Source organism: Petromyzon marinus (assembly GCF_048934315.1).
Source record: "Petromyzon marinus isolate PM22_M1 ecotype Great Lakes invasive population chromosome 67 unlocalized genomic scaffold, UKy_Petmar_22M1.pri1.0 chr67_unloc.6, whole genome shotgun sequence".
Taxonomy (NCBI): domain Eukaryota; kingdom Metazoa; phylum Chordata; class Hyperoartia; order Petromyzontiformes; family Petromyzontidae; genus Petromyzon; species Petromyzon marinus.
The window spans coordinates 781,366-798,238 of NW_027422596.1; the positions used below are offsets into that span (position 1 = coordinate 781,366).

The window sequence follows — 16,873 nt, forward strand, 5'->3', positions numbered from 1 at the left end:
ATGGTGTGTGTAGTGGGTGTAGTGGGTGTAGTGTGTGATGTGTGTGATGGTGGGGGTAGTGTGTGTGGTGGTGGTGGTGTGTGTTATGATGGTGTGTGTAGTGGGTGTAGTGTGTGATGGTGGGGGTAGTGGGTGTAGTGGTGGTGGTGGTGTGTGTAGTGGGTGTAGTGGTGGTGGTGGTGTGTGTAGTGGGTGTAGTGGTGGTGGTGGTGTGTGTAGTGGGTGTAGTGTGTGTTGTGTGTGTGGTGTGTGTAGTGGGTGTAGTGTGTGTTGTGTGTGTGGTGTGTGTAGTGGGTGTAGTGTGTGTTATGGTGGTGGTGTGTGTAGTGTGTGTAGTGGGTGTAGTGGTGGTGGTGGTGTGTGTAGTGGGTGTAGTTCTCTTCCCCTCGGCCAATGGGCCAGAGTTTGAGATCGAGTTTCTGTATCCCGCCTGCTGCTTGTACTCAAGTCGCCGTGCTCGGCGGTAGCCCCCGGGGAATGCCACTGCCACGTGCGGGCAACGTCCAGCCTCAACAACATCATCAGCAGCAGCAGCAGCAGCGGCGTCAACAACATCATCAGCAGCAGCATCAGCAGCAGCAGCAGCGTCAACAACATCATCATCAGCAGCAGCAGCAGCGTTAACAACATCATCATCATCAGCAGCAGCAGCCTCAACAACATCATCAGCAGCAGCAGCAGCAGCAGCGTCAACAACATCATCAGCAGCAGCAGCGTCAACAACATCATCAGCAGCAGCAGCGTCAACAACATCATCAGCAGCAGCAGCAGCGTCAACAACATCATCATCATCAGCAGCAGCAGCAGCAGCGTCAACAACATCATCATCAGCAGCAGCAGCGTCAACAACATCATCAGCAGCAGCAGCATCAGCTGTAGAGGCATCATCATCATCAGCAGCAGCAGCGTCAACAACATCATCATCAGCAGCAGCATCAGCTGTAGGGGCATCAGCATCATCATCAGCAGCAGCGTCAACAACATCATCATCATCAGCAGCAGCAGCGTCAACAACATCATCAGCGGCATCATCATCAGCAACATCATCAGCGCCATCATCTCGATGTACGTCGCATAGCGACACATACACACACATACACATACACACATACACACACACGTACACACATACACACACATACATTCACACACATACACACACATACATTCACATGCACACACACATACACTCACATACACACTCACATACACACATACATACACACACATACACACACACATACACTCACATACACACATGCATACATATACACACACGTACACACATACACACACATACATTCACACACATACACACACACACATACACTCACATGCACACACACATACACTCACATACACACTCACATACACACATACATACACACACATGCACACATACATACACACATACACACACATACATACACACATACATACACACACATACACACACATACAACAACAACAACCGCTGACGTCACCACGACTCTTGTGCCAGGCCATACATACACACATACACACACATAGACACACATACACACAGACTCGCCATAGACTCAACACTGCCCATCGACTCAACACTGCACCATACACTCAACACTGCACCATAGACTCAACACTGCACCATAGACTCAACACTGCCCATCGACTCAACACTGAACAATAGACTCAACACTGCACCACAGACTCAACACTGCACCATAGACTCAACACTGCCCATAGACTCATCACTGCACCATAGACTCAACACTGCACCATAGACTCAACACTGCCCATAGACTCAACACTGCACCATAGACTCAACACTGCACCATAGACTCAGCACTGCACCATAGACTCAGCACTGCACCATAGACTCAGCACTGCACGATAGACTCAGCACTGCACCATAGACTCAGCACTGCACCATAGACTCAGCACTGCACCACAGACTCAACACTGCACCACAGACTCAACACTGCACCATAGACTCAACACTGCACCACAGACTCAACACTGCACCACAGACTCAACACTGCACCACAGACTCAACACTGCACCATAGACTCAACACTGCACCATAGACTCAACACTGCCCGTAGACTCATCACTGCACCATAGACTCAGCACTGCACCATAGACTCAGCACTGCACCATAGACTCAACACTGCACCATAGATTCAACACTGCACCATAGACTCATCACTGCACCATAGACTCAACACTGCACCATAGACTCAACACTGCACCATAGACTCATCACTGCACCATAGACTCAACACTGCACCATAGACTCAACACTGCACCATAGACTCAACACTGCACCATAGACTCAACACTGCACCATAGACTCAGCACTGCACCATAGACTCAGCATTGCACCACAGACTCAACACTGCACCACAGACTCAACACTGCACCATAGACTCAACACTGCACCATAGACTCAACACTGCCCATAGACTCAACACTGCCCATAGACTCAACACTGCACCACAGACTCAACACTGCACCATAGACTCAGCACTGCACCATAGACTCAGCACTGCACCATAGACTCAACACCGCCCCATAGACTCAACATTGCACCACAGACTCAACACTGCACCATAGACTCAAAACACCTCACCTCCGATTAGCACGTTCGGGCTACGTGCGGTGCGAAAGAAGTTCAACGTACACACAGATACACACACAAAAGACAAAGATCCCCCATATAGCCTGTAACAGAGTGTAGGGGCAAGTGCTGTTAGCGAGCACCTATGAAGGCCAGAACGGTACACGAGGGGGTGGGTGGCCAGCACCACGCCCGACCGCCTTTGTCTCCCTAGTGGCGATGTTTACACACCGCACCAGGTATTCATTTGAGGCTGAGTCGACCTAGGGGAGGCCCGGGACCGGTTCAGATAATCGTCACTGGTGTTGCCCGTGAGCGGGAATCGAACCCGGGTCGCCAGGTTCATAGCGCAGCGTAGCGCTAACCGCTACACTATCGCTCCCCACATACACACATACATACACACATACATACACACATACATACACACATACATACACACATACATACACACATACATACACACATACATACACACATACATACACACATACATACACACATACATACACACATACATACACACATACATACACACATACACACATACATACACACGTACATACACACGTACATACACACGTACATACACACGTACATACACACGTACATACACACATACATACACACATACATACACACATACATACACACATACATACACACATACATACACACATACATACACACATACATACACACATACATACACACATACATACACACATACATACACACATACATACACACATACATACACACATACATACACACATACAACAACAACAACAACCGCCATTCGCCACTAAGTGGCGGTGACGTCACCACGACGCTTGTGCCAGGCTATGTGCACCCTGAGGCCACGTGAAGTGTCGAACGCCCGCTGGCAGGAGGTCACGGGGCAGACCCAGGTGCCACGGGTCGACTGACTGAGATGACTGGCTGATGCACCACCTGTGCCCCCTACTGTGCCAACCTGCTGTGCTTTAGCCACCCGGCGCTCCGCTCGCTGTTGTGAGCGTCGCTCCTCCGCCCTCCGTTGTTGTTGGAGGGCGACTGCCTCCAACTGCCCAGTAGCATCCTTCACGAGCCTCCTCCACAGAGGCCGATCTTGACACCGCTGGTACCAGTCATCGGCAAGTCCACTCAGCTCCACGTCCTCCTGTACCACATCACTCCATCTCTTCTCTAGCCCGTGCCGCGCCCGCTTAGCCCCCTCAATCCGGCCAAACAAAAGCTGTTTCGGCATGCGGTGGCTGGGCATGCGGGCTACATGACCCAGCCATCGCAGCCTTGCCTGCCGGAGGAGCTCACCGATGGGACCCTGCCCAGATCTTTCAAGGATTTGTGAGCTCCTCACACAATCCAGTCTGGTTAAACCCAGGATGGATCGTAGGCAGGTCAGCCTAAATGTTTCTAACCGGCGAAGATGTTCCATTAGGGGGGTCCACGTTTCGCAAGCGTAGAGAAGGGAGGGAATGACCGTGGCCGAGAAGACCTGAAGCTTAGTGCGGAGCGACAGACCAGGTAGCTTCCACACAGCGTTACGCAACCGATGAAAAGATATTGCCGCTCGACTGATTCGGAGTGAGACCTCTGCTGTTAAACTGGAGCCGGTCATAAGCACACTGCCCAGGTATGGGAAACTCTCCACTCTCTCCACAACTGCCCCATCACCGATTGGGAGTTGTGGGGGTGGAGTGTCCGATGGTACAAAATACCCAGGCAGGTGCTTAGTTTTGGTGGGGCTGATGGTAAGGCCCCACCTCTTAGTGGCACGCTCCAGTCTCAGCAGCAGCGTCTCCAACTCCTCCTCTGACTGAGCCGCTATTACCAAGTCATCAGCATACATAACGTGGTTGAGCAATAGGGAGCCATCCCTTGACCGCACCCGGGCATCGATTAGCCTCCCATTATATCTGTACCATATGGAGATTCCCCCGGTACAGCTATTGAAGGCTTCACGAACTACGTGGTCAAAATAGATGTTAAATAATGTGGGAGCCAGAGGACATCCCTGTCGCACCCCAAGGTGTACAGGGAATGGCTCTGACTCCCGGCCACGTAGTTTTACCCGGGCCCGCTCACCATCATGAAGGTCCTTAATGATCGTGAGCAGAGGGTCAGGTACTCCAAAAGCACGAAGAACGACCCAGAGCCCAGGCCTACTGATGGTATCATAGGCCTTGACCAGGTCAATAAAGCAGAGATGTAGGTCTTGTTGGAATTCCCTACACCTCTGCTGTAGCAGACGGACAGAAAATATGGCATCTGTGCAGGACCGCCCTTTCCTGAAACCGCATTGGGGCTCCGCAAGCCTCTCCTCAGCGTGCCTGGCAAGGCGATGCTGAATAATCCTTGCCAGGACCTTTCCCGGCACACTGAGGAGTGAGATGCCCCTGTAGTTGTTACAGTCTGTGCGGTCCCCCTTCTTAAAAAGGGGGACCACCAGGGCATCCTTCCAATCCTGCGGAACCCGTCCAGTGGTCCAGACTGTTGTTATGATGTCATATAGGGCAGTCTGTGCACAAACGCCACCCTCCCTCAGCATTTCGCTTGGGAGATCATCTCTGCCCGCTGCCTTTCCTGGTCTCAGACTCCGGATCGCCTTCAATACTTCCTCAGCAGATGGCACCTCAGCCAGCCACTCACAGGGGGTGACTTCATCCAATATTTGAGGCACCGCAGCCTCAGCAGGGTCATCCTCACTTTGTGCCACGATGTTTTCCTGGCTGTGGGATTTTCCCTCCCCCAGGACCTCACAGAAATGCTCAGCAAATCTGCGAACCTGTTCCTGGGGGTCGGAAATTGGATCACCGTTTTTTCCCCTAATGATGGTAATAGGTGTGGCGCTGCAGGTTACTTTTTTGATGGAGTTAAATAGCGATTTGTGATCACGGGCCACTGAGGCAGACTCCATCTCCTCAGCAACCCGCGACCACCACCCATCCTTGCAGCGCCTCACGGCTCTCCGAACCTCCGAGCGAAGGCTGCGGTAAGCCTCCTCATTCTCTGACGTGGGATTCTGTAGCCGATGACAGTGGGCCTGTCGCTTTTTCTCAACCATCCTGAACAACTCCTCTGTCATCCAGGGTGTCTGGGGAGGTCTGGACCGCGTACCCAAAGCAGCCATTGCAGCTGCATGAGTCACAGTCCTAAACCTCGCCCATTTACCCTCGACATCAGGAGGAGTCGGGGACGATGCCAATCCCAGCCGCAAGCGATGATGAAATTCTCGCTTGCAACTTTCATCAGATAACTGAGACCAGGCCACTTTAGGTTGGAATGGGGTCCTGGGTGTACACCCACCACCGGAGTGGAAGAATGGCAGGCGCATCTTACAGATGACTAGTCGATGGTCAGAGGGCAGATCAGCTCCACGGTAGGTCCTGGTGTCAAGGACATGGGCTCGCATTCGCTGGTCCGTCACTATGTAGTCCAGCAGATGTTCTTGCTTGGACCCGGCATGCATCCATGATGTTGTGTGGATGCGCCGATGCCGGAACAGCGTGTTGGTAATTACAAGCCCATGGGCTGCACAAAAATCTAGCAGCCTCCTACCGTTGTTATTGAGCTGATCTGGCCCATGCCCTCCAATCACTCCAGACCAGGTGCCAGTATCATGACCAACTCGGGCATTGAAGTCACCCAACATGATGACTCTATCCCGAGGGGCCACTTTAGCCAGCACCTGTGACAGGAGGTCATAGAAGGCATCTGGCTCATCGGCTTTGCCTGCATCCCTCCACGGATGTTCATCTTCGGTGGGGGCATAAGTAACCACGACCACCATTCCTCGCATCCGGTTGATGGGAAGGCGAGCCCAAAGTAGCCTGGGGCTTACAGCTTCCCACACCTCACCGCCACGCTCCCACGCCCCCTTCATTCTTTTATTCAAAAGAAGACCCACACCCTGTTGTTTGGCACATACATACACACATACATACACACATACATACACACATACATACACACATACATACACACATACATACACACATACATACACACATACATACACACATACATACACACATACATACACACATACATACACACATACATACACACATACATACACACATACATACACACATACATACACACATACATACACACATACATACACACATACATACACACATACATACACACATACACACACACATACACACACACATACACACACACATACACACACACATACACACACACATACACACACACATACACACACACATACACACACACATACACACACACACATACACACACACATACACACACACACACATACACACACATACACACACATACACACACATACACACACACACATACACACATACACACACATACACACACACATACACACACACACATACACACATACACACACATACACGTACACACACACGTACACACACACGTACACACACATACACACCGTGTATGTGTGTGTAACCAACAGCTGTGGATATCTTCTTGGACAGCAGCGGTGGAGTGATCAACGAACGCGAGAGAGAGACACTCTACCTGCACCAGGTAACTCACCTGTTGCGTCGTTACAAAGGTCCCCCGTGTAGCCTCTAACAGGCTGTAGGGGCAAGTGCTGTGAGTAGCGAGTAGCAGCAGCACCTGTGAAGGTAGACACAGACAAAGTTCCCCCGTGTAGCCTCTAACAGGCTGTAGGGGCAAGTGCTGTGAAGGCTACCGGCACTGTGGCACACGAGAGGGGTGGGTGGCCAGCACCACGCCGCCTTTGTCTCCCCAGTGACGATGTCCACTACACACCGCTACACCAGCTACTCATTTGAGGCTGAGTCTACCTAGGACCGGTTCAGATAATCGTCACCGGTGGTGTGAGCGGGAATCGAACCCGGGTCGCTCCGCACTAAGCTTCAGGTCTTCTCGGCCACGGTCATTCCCTCCCTTCTCTACGCTTGCGAAACGTGGACCCCCCTAATGGAACATCTTCGCCGGTTAGAAACATTTAGGCTGGCCTGCCTACGATCCATCCTGGGTTTAACCAGACTGGATTGTGTGAGGAGCTCACAAATCCTTGAAAGATCTGGGCAGGGTCCCATCGGTGAGCTCCTCCGGCAGGCAAGGCTGCGATGGCTGGGTCATGTAGCCCGCATGCCCAGCCACCGCATGCCGAAACAGCTTTTGTTCGGCCGGATTGAGGGGGCTAAGCGGGCGCGGCACGGGCTAGAGAAGAGATGGAGTGATGTGGTACAGGAGGACGTGGAGCTGAGTGGACTTGCCGATGACTGGTACCAGCGGTGTCAAGATCGGCCTCTCTGGAGGAGGCTCGTGAAGGACGCTGCTGGGCAGTTGGAGGCAGTCGCCCTCCAACAACAACGGAGGGCGGAGGAGCGACGCTCACAACAACGAGCGGAGCGCCGGGTGGCTAAAGCACAGCAGGTTGGCACAGTAGGGGGCACAGGTGGTGCATCAGCCAGTCATCTCAGTCAGTCGACCCGTGGCACCAGGGTCTGTCCCGTGACCTCCTGCCCGCGGGCGTTCGACACTTCACGTGGCCTCAAGGTGCACATAGCCTGGTACAAGCGTCGTGGTGACGTCACCGCCACTTAGTGGCGAATGGCGGTTGTTGTGTGTGTCACTGTGTGTGTGTGTGTCACTGTGTGTGTCACTGTGTGTGTCTCTGTGTGTGTGTGTCACTGTGTGTGTCACTGTGTGTGTCACTGTGTGTGTGTGTCACTGTGTGTGTCACTGTGTGTGTGTGTGTCACTGTGTGTGTGTCACTGTGTGTGTCACTGTGTGTGTCACTGTGTGTCACTGTGTGTGTCACTGTGTGTGTCACTGTGTGTGTGTGTGTCACTGTGTGTGTCACTGTGTGTGTGTGTCACTGTGTGTGTCACTGTGTGTGTCTGTGTCACTGTGTGTGTCACTGTGTGTGTGTCACTGTGTGTGTCACTGTGTCACTGTGTGTGTCACTGTGTGTGTCACTGTGTGTGTGTCACTGTGTGTGTCACTGTGTGTGTCACTGTGTGTGTCACTGTGTGTGCGAGGTAGCTATGGACACGGTGTCTGGCTTGGTCAGCCAATCGCCAGCAACCCCTCGAGACCCCGCAGGTAACAGTCGCCGTGCTGATGACACTGATGATGATGACACTGCTGCTGATGACACTGATGATGATGACACTGCTGATGATGACACTGCTGATGATGACACTGCTGATGACACTGCTGATGATGACACTGCTGCTGACACTGCTGATGATGATGATACTGCTGATGACACTGCTGTTGACACTGCTGTTGATGATGATGACACTGCTGATGATGACACTGCTGATGATGATGACACTGATGATGACACTGCTGATGATGACACTGCTGATGACACTGCTGATGATGACACTGCTGATGACACTGCTGATGATACTGCTGCTGATGACACTGCTGCTGACACTGCTGATGATGATGACACTGCTGATGACACTGCTGCTGATGACACTGCTGATGACACTGCTGCTGATGACACTGCTGCTGCTGCTGATGATGACACTGCTGATGATAACACTGCTGATGACACTGCTGCTGATGACACTGCTGCTGCTGCTGCTGATGATGACCCTGCTGATGACTCTGCTGATGATGACACTGCTGATGACGACCCTGCTGACACTGCTGATGACGACCCTGCTGATGACACTGCTGATGATGACACTGCTGATGACACTGCTGCTGATGACACTACTGATGATACTGCTGATGACACTGCTGCTGATGACACTGCTGATGACACTGCTGATGACACTGCTGATGATGACACTGATGATGATGACACCGCTGCTGATGATGACACTGCTGATGACACGGCTGATGATGATGACACTGCTGATGACACTGCTGCTGATGATACTGCTGATGACACTGCTGATGACACTGCTGATGACACTGCTGATGATGCCACTGCTGATGACACTGCTGATGATACTGCTGCTGATGACACTGCTGCTGATGATGACACTGCTGATGATGACACTGCTGATGATGACACTGCTGATGATGATGACACTGATGATGACACTGCTGATGATGATGACACTGCTGATGCCACTGCTGATGATGATGACACTGCTGATGACACTGCTGATGATACTGCTGATGATGACACTGCTGATGACACTGCTGATGATGCCACTGCTGATGACACTGCTGATGATACTGCTGCTGATGACACTGCTGCTGGCACTGCTGATGATGATGACACTGCTGATGACACTGCTGCTGATGACACTGCTGATGATGACACTGCTGATGACACCCGACAGTGTTGGTGCGGAGCCGCAAGCGAACGGCCATGGCCGCCGTGGCCGCGTTGGCGATGCTGTCCCTGCTCATCGTGAGCACGGGGCTAGGGGCAGCTACACGTACAGACAACGTGGCCGTGGGAGGGTACTACCCTGGCCTCGTGGTGAGTCGTTCCTTCACTCATTCATTCATTCACTCATTCATTCACTCACTCATTCACTCACTCACCCACCCACCAACTCACTCATTCATTCACTCACTCACTCATTCACTCACTCACTCCCTGCTCATCGTGAGCACGGGGCTAGGGGCAGCTACACGTACAGACAACGTGGCCGTGGGAGGGTACTACCCTGGCCTCGTGGTGAGTCGTTCCTTCACTCATTCATTCATTCACTCATTCATTCACTCACTCATTCACTCACTCACCCACCCACCAACTCACTCATTCATTCACTCACTCACTCATTCACTCACTCACTCCCTGCTCATCGTGAGCACGGGGCTAGGGGCAGCTACACGTACAGACAACGTGGCCGTGGGAGGGTACTACCCTGGCCTCGTGGTGAGTCGTTCCTTCACTCATTCATTCATTCACTCACTCACTCATTCACTCACCCACCAACTCACTCATTCACTCACTCACTCATTCACTTACTCACTCATTCACTCACTCACTCCCTGCTCATCGTGAGCACGGGGCTAGGGGCAGCTACACGTACAGACAACGTGGCTGTGGGAGGGTACTACCCTGGCCTCGTGGTGAGTCGTTCCTTCACTCATTCATTCATTCACTCACTCACTCATTCACTCACCCACCAACTCACTCATTCACTCACTCACTCATTCACTTACTCACTCATTCACTCACTCACTCCCTGCTCATCGTGAGCACGGGGCTAGGGGCAGCTACACGTACAGACAACGTGGCTGTGGGAGGGTACTACCCTGGCCTCGTGGTGAGTCGTTCCTTCACTCATTCATTCATTCACTCATTCATTCACTCACTCATTCACTCACTCACCCACCCACCAACTCACTCATTCATTCACTCACTCACTCATTCACTCACTCACTCCCTGCTCATCGTGAGCACGGGGCTAGGGGCAGCTACACGTACAGACAACGTGGCCGTGGGAGGGTACTACCCTGGCCTCGTGGTGAGTCGTTCCTTCACTCATTCATTCATTCACTCACTCACTCATTCACTCACTCACCCACCCACCAACTCACTCACTCACCCACTCACTCACTCACCCACCCACCAACTCACTCACTCATTCACTCACTCACTCATTCACTCACTCACTCCCTGCTCATCGTGAGCACGGGCGTAGGGGCAGCTACACGTACAGACAACGTGGCTGTGGGAGGGTACTACCCTGGCCTCGTGGTGAGTCGTTCCTTCACTCAATCACTCATTCACTCACTCATTCATTCACTCATTCACTCACTCACCCACCCACCAACTCACTCATTCACTCACTCACTCCCTGCTCATCGTGAGCACGGGGCTAGGGGCAGCTACACGTACAGACAACGTGGCCGTGGGAGGGTACTACCCTGGCCTCGTGGTGAGTCGTTCCTTCACTCATTCATTCATTCGCTCACTCACTCATTCACTCACTCACCCACCCACCAACTCACTCATTCACTCACTCACTCCCTGCTCATCGTGAGCACGGGGCTAGGGGCAGCTACACGTACAGACAACGTGGCTGTGGGAGGGTACTACCCTGGCCTCGTGGTGAGTCGTTCCTTCACTCATTCATTCATTCACTCATTCATTCACTCATTCATTCACTCACTCACCCACCCACCAACTCACTCATTCACTCACTCACTCCCTGCTCATCGTGAGCACGGGGCTAGGGGCAGCTACACGTACAGACAACGTGGCTGTGGGAGGGTACTACCCTGGCCTCGTGGTGAGTCGTTCTGTCACTCATTCATTCATTCACTCATTCATTCACTCACTCATTCACTCACTCACCCACCCACCAACTCACTCATTCACTCACTCACTCCCTGCTCATCGTGAGCACGGGGCTAGGGGCAGCTACACGTACAGACAACGTGGCCGTGGGAGGGTACTACCCTGGCCTCGTGGTGAGTCGTTCCTTCACTCATTAATTCATTCACTCATTCATTCACTCACTCACCCACCCACCAACTCACTATTTCACTCACTCACTCCCTGCTCATCGTGAGCACGGGGCTAGGGGCAGCTACACGTACAGACAACGTGGCTGTGGGAGGGTACTACACTGGCCTCGTGGTGAGTCGTTCCTTCACTCATTCATTCACTCACTCACTCATTCACTCACTCACTCACTCATTCATTCACTCACCCACCCACCAACTCACTCACTCACCCACTCACTCACCCACCCACCAACTCACTCACTCACTCATTCACTCACTCACTCATTCACTCACTCACTCACTCCCTGCTCATCGTGAGCACGGGGCTAGGGGCAGCTACACGTACAGACAACGTAGCCGTGGGAGGGTACTACCCTGGCCTCGTGGTGAGTCGTTCCTTCACTCATTCATTCATTCACTCACTCACTCATTCACTCACTCACCCACCCACCAACTCACTCATTCATTCACTCACTCACTCACTCATTCACTCACTCACTCCCTGCTCATCGTGAGCACGGGGCTAGGGGCAGCTACACGTACAGACAACGTGGCCGTGGGAGGGTACTACCCTGGCCTCGTGGTGAGTCGTTCCTTCACTCATTCACTCATTCATTCACTCACTCATTCACTCACTCACCCACTCACCAACTCACTCACTCATTCACTCACTCATTCACTCACTCACTCATTCACTCATTCACTCACTCACCCACCCACCAACTCACTAATTCACTCACTCACTCCCTGCTCATCGTGAGCACGGGGCTAGGGGCAGCTACACGTACAGACAACGTGGCTGTGGGAGGGTACTACCCTGGCCTCGTGGTGAGTCGTTCCTTCACTCAAGCACTCATTCATTCACTCACTCATTCACTCGTTCATTCCCTCACTCACTCACTCATCCACTCACTCACTCATTCACTCACTCACTCACTCACCCACTCACTCACTGACTCACTCACTCACTCACCCACTCACTCACCCACTCACTCACTCATTCATTCATTCATTCACTCACTCACCCACTCACTCACTGATTCACTCACCCACTCACCTACCCACCCACTCACTCACTCATTCATTCACTCACTCACCCACTCACTCACTGACTCACTCACCCACTCACCCACTCATTCACCCACTCACCCACTCACTCACTCATTCATTCACTCACTCACTCACTCACCCACCCACTCACCCACCCACTCACTCACTCATTCATTCACTCACTCACTCGCTCATTCCCTCAATCATCACTACGCTCACGAATTTATTCACTCACGGGCACCGACAGTGTAGCAGTGGGAGGGCACTTCCATGGCCTGGTCGTGAGTCATTCCCTCATTCATTCGCTTAGGAATGTTAACTCATTCGTTCGCCACGCACTCCGGTGTTCCTTCATTCAGCGCGCTCATTCACTGATGCGCTCACCCCTTCACTCACGTGACGTTCAATTGACTGAATTCATTCACTCATTAAATCATTCACCCACCGACTCATTGACCCCCACCCCCCAACCCCCCCCCCCCCCCCACACCCCCGGCTCACAAACTCGGCAGAATAACCGAATTGCCCAAATGAATGAATGAATGAATGACTCAATGAATGACTCGACGGGTTGAATGAGTCGACAAAGCACACCACCAATGACCCTGGACCGACTCAACATGCGAATGACTAAATTGGCGAACGAACGACTCAAGGAATGAAAGCGACGTGCCACTAAGTGAACGGCCACATTGACGGCCCAGTGGGTGAACGACTTTATTGGATAACCAGGGCGAATGATCCAACGGACGAATCACGAGACGAATGACTAAACGGCGGAACGACGGACGGAATGACTGAGTTGACGATGGACTCCGACAGTGAACGACTCGGCGAACGAACGACTCGGCGAACGAACGACTCGGCGAACGAACGACTCAGCGAACAAATGACTCGGCGAACGAACGACTCGGCGAATGAACGACTCGGCGAACGAACGACTCGGCGAATGAACGACTCGGCGAACGAATGACTCGGCGAATGAACGACTCGGCAAACGAGCAACTTGGCGAGCGAACGACTCGGCGAGCGAACGACTCGGCGAACGAACGGCTCGGCGAATGAATGACTCGGCGAACGAATGACTCGGCGAATGAACGACTCGGCGAACGAACGACTCGGCGAATGAACGACTCGGCGAACGAACGACTCGGCGAATGAACGACTCGGCGAACGAATTACTCGGCGAATGAACGACTCGGCGAACGAGCAACTTGGCGAGCGAACGACTCGGCGAGCGAACGACTTGGCGAGCGAACGACTCGGCGAACGAACGAATGGAACGACTCGGCGAACGAACGACTTGGCGAACGACTCGGCGAACGAACGACTCGGCGAGCGAACGACTCGGCGAGCGAACGACTCGGCGAGCGAACGACTCGGCGAGCGAACGACTCGGCGGACGAACGGCTCAGCGAACGAACTGATCCGCCCGCAGATGGGGTTCGGCTCATTCCTCGCTATCATCGGGATCAATCTCAACGCTAACAAGCGACCGATGGTGAGATCCGCACGGGAACGTAGCCCCAGTGATGTACAGTGAGGGGGGAAAAAAGTATTTGATCCCCTGCTGATTTTGTACGTTTGCCCACTGACAAAATAAATGATCAGTCTATAATTTTTAACGGTGGGTTCATTTGAACAGTGAGAGACAGAATAACAGCAACAAAAAATCCAGAAAACGCATGTCAAAAATGTGTGTAGGTCTACAATCTTGTCCCTGACATCCTTGGAGAGCTCTTTGGTCTCGGCCGTGGTTGGAGAGTTTGGAATCTGATTGATTGCTTGATTGATTGCTTCTGTGGACAGGTGTCTTTTATACAGGTAGCGAGCTGAGATTAGGAGCACTCCCTTTAAGAGTGTGCTCCTAAACTCAGCTCGTTAGCTGTGTGAAAAGACACCTGGGAGCCGGAAGTCTTTCTGATTGAGAGGGGGTCAAATACTTATTTCCCTCATTGAAATGCAAATCAATTTATAACATTTTTGACATGCGTTTTTCTGGATTTTGTTGTTGTTATTCTGTCTCTCACTGCTCAAACAAACCTACCATTAAAATAATAGACTGATCGTTTCTTCGTCAGTGGGCAAACGTACAAAATCAGCAGGGGATCAAATACTTCAGTAAAGTCACGTAGAAATAAGAAATAATAATAAAATTACATAATAGTATACATACGACGTTTCGATTGCAACGCAAGCAATCATCATCAGGTTTAGGAGAGCTAAATTTAAGAGAGAGAGAGAGAGGAAACACGGAACCGCAGACAAAGAGAGATGGAGAAGCACATCAAATCGAACGAGATTTTGTAAAATTTGGAAACAATATAATGCGGCACAGAGGGTTGGTCAAAACACAATAAACGCATGGTCTGGTTGATTACGTTATTTCAAAGATTGCTAAATTATAGGTTAAGAGTTAAGTACAGATCGCAGACACATATATAGACATCTCAGCAGAGAGAGTTAGCACCGATACACACATATAGCCACAGTGATATAGCCACAGTGATAGAGCCACAGTGACGTAACCACAGTGACGTGGCCACAGTGACGTAGCCACAGTGACGTAGCCACAGTGACGTAGCCACAGTGATAGAGCCACAGTGACGTAGCCACAGTGACGTAGCCACAGTGACGTAGCCACAGTGACGTAGCCACAGTGACATAGCCACAGTGACAGAGCCACAGTGACGTTGCCACAGTGACGTAGTCACAGTGACGTAGCCACAGTGACGTGGCCACTGTGACGTGGCCACAGTGACGTAGTCACAGTGACGTAGCCACAGTGACGTAGCCACAGTGACGTGGCCACAGTGACGTGGCCACTGTGACGTAGCCACAGTGACAGAGCCACAGTGACGTGGCCACAGTGACGTGGCCACAGTGACGTGGCCACAGTGACGTGGCCACAGTGACGTGGCCACAGTGACGTGGCCACAGGGACGTAGCCACAGTGATGTAGCCACAGTGACGTAGCCACAGTGACGTAGCCACAGTGATATAGCCACAGTGATAGAGCCACAGTGACGTTGCCACAGTGATGTAGTCACAGTGACACACCCACAGTGACGTAGTCACAGTGACGTAGCCACAGTGACAGAGCCACAGTGACGTTGCCACAGTGACGTTGCCACAGTGACGTAGCCACAGTGACGTAGCCACAGTGACGTAGTCACAGTGACACACCCACAGTGACGTAGTCACAGTGACAGAGCCACAGTGACGTAGCCACAGTGACGTGGCCACAGTGACGTGGCCACAGTGACGTGGCCACAGTGACGTGGCCACAGTGACGTGGCCACTGTGACGTGGCCACATTGACGTGGCCACAGTGACGTGGCCACAGTGACGTGGCCACTGTGACATGGCCACAGTGACGTAGCCACAGTGACGTAGCCACAGTGATGTAGCCACAGTGACACAGCCCCTATATTAAACCTACACTTATTTTAACTAAAACTAAACTCTATTTCTACGTCATTTCACACACAAAGGCAAAGATCCCCCGTATAGCCTTCAAAAGACTGCAGGGTCAAGTGCTGTTAGCGAGCAGCTATTGAAAGCTAACCGGCACTGTGGCGATGTTCACTACTACTACTACTACTACACACACACACAGACACACAGACACACACACAGACACACACAGACACACACACAGACACACACACAGACACACACACAGACACACAGACACACACACAGACACACACAGACACACACACAGACACACACACAGACACACACACAGACACACAGACACACACACAGACACACACACACAGACACACAGCC

The 16,873-nt window shown here is 52.0% G+C and overlaps 1 protein-coding gene across 1 annotated transcript in view; it reads left to right on the forward strand.

Moving 5' to 3' along the window:
• Positions 1–410: 410 nt before the first annotated feature.
• The window catches only part of LOC116937744 (transmembrane protein 255B-like), a 41,532-nt gene continuing 25,069 nt past the window's right edge, over positions 411–16,873 (forward strand). Inside the window, exons 1-5 of the mRNA XM_076058055.1 lie at positions 411–1,065; positions 7,071–7,144; positions 8,639–8,698; positions 9,904–10,046; positions 14,517–14,579. Of these exons, the coding sequence (XP_075914170.1) occupies positions 8,641–8,698; positions 9,904–10,046; positions 14,517–14,579 (264 nt within the window). The 5' untranslated portion in view covers positions 411–1,065; positions 7,071–7,144; positions 8,639–8,640. The remainder of the gene's footprint in view (positions 1,066–7,070; positions 7,145–8,638; positions 8,699–9,903; positions 10,047–14,516; positions 14,580–16,873) is intronic.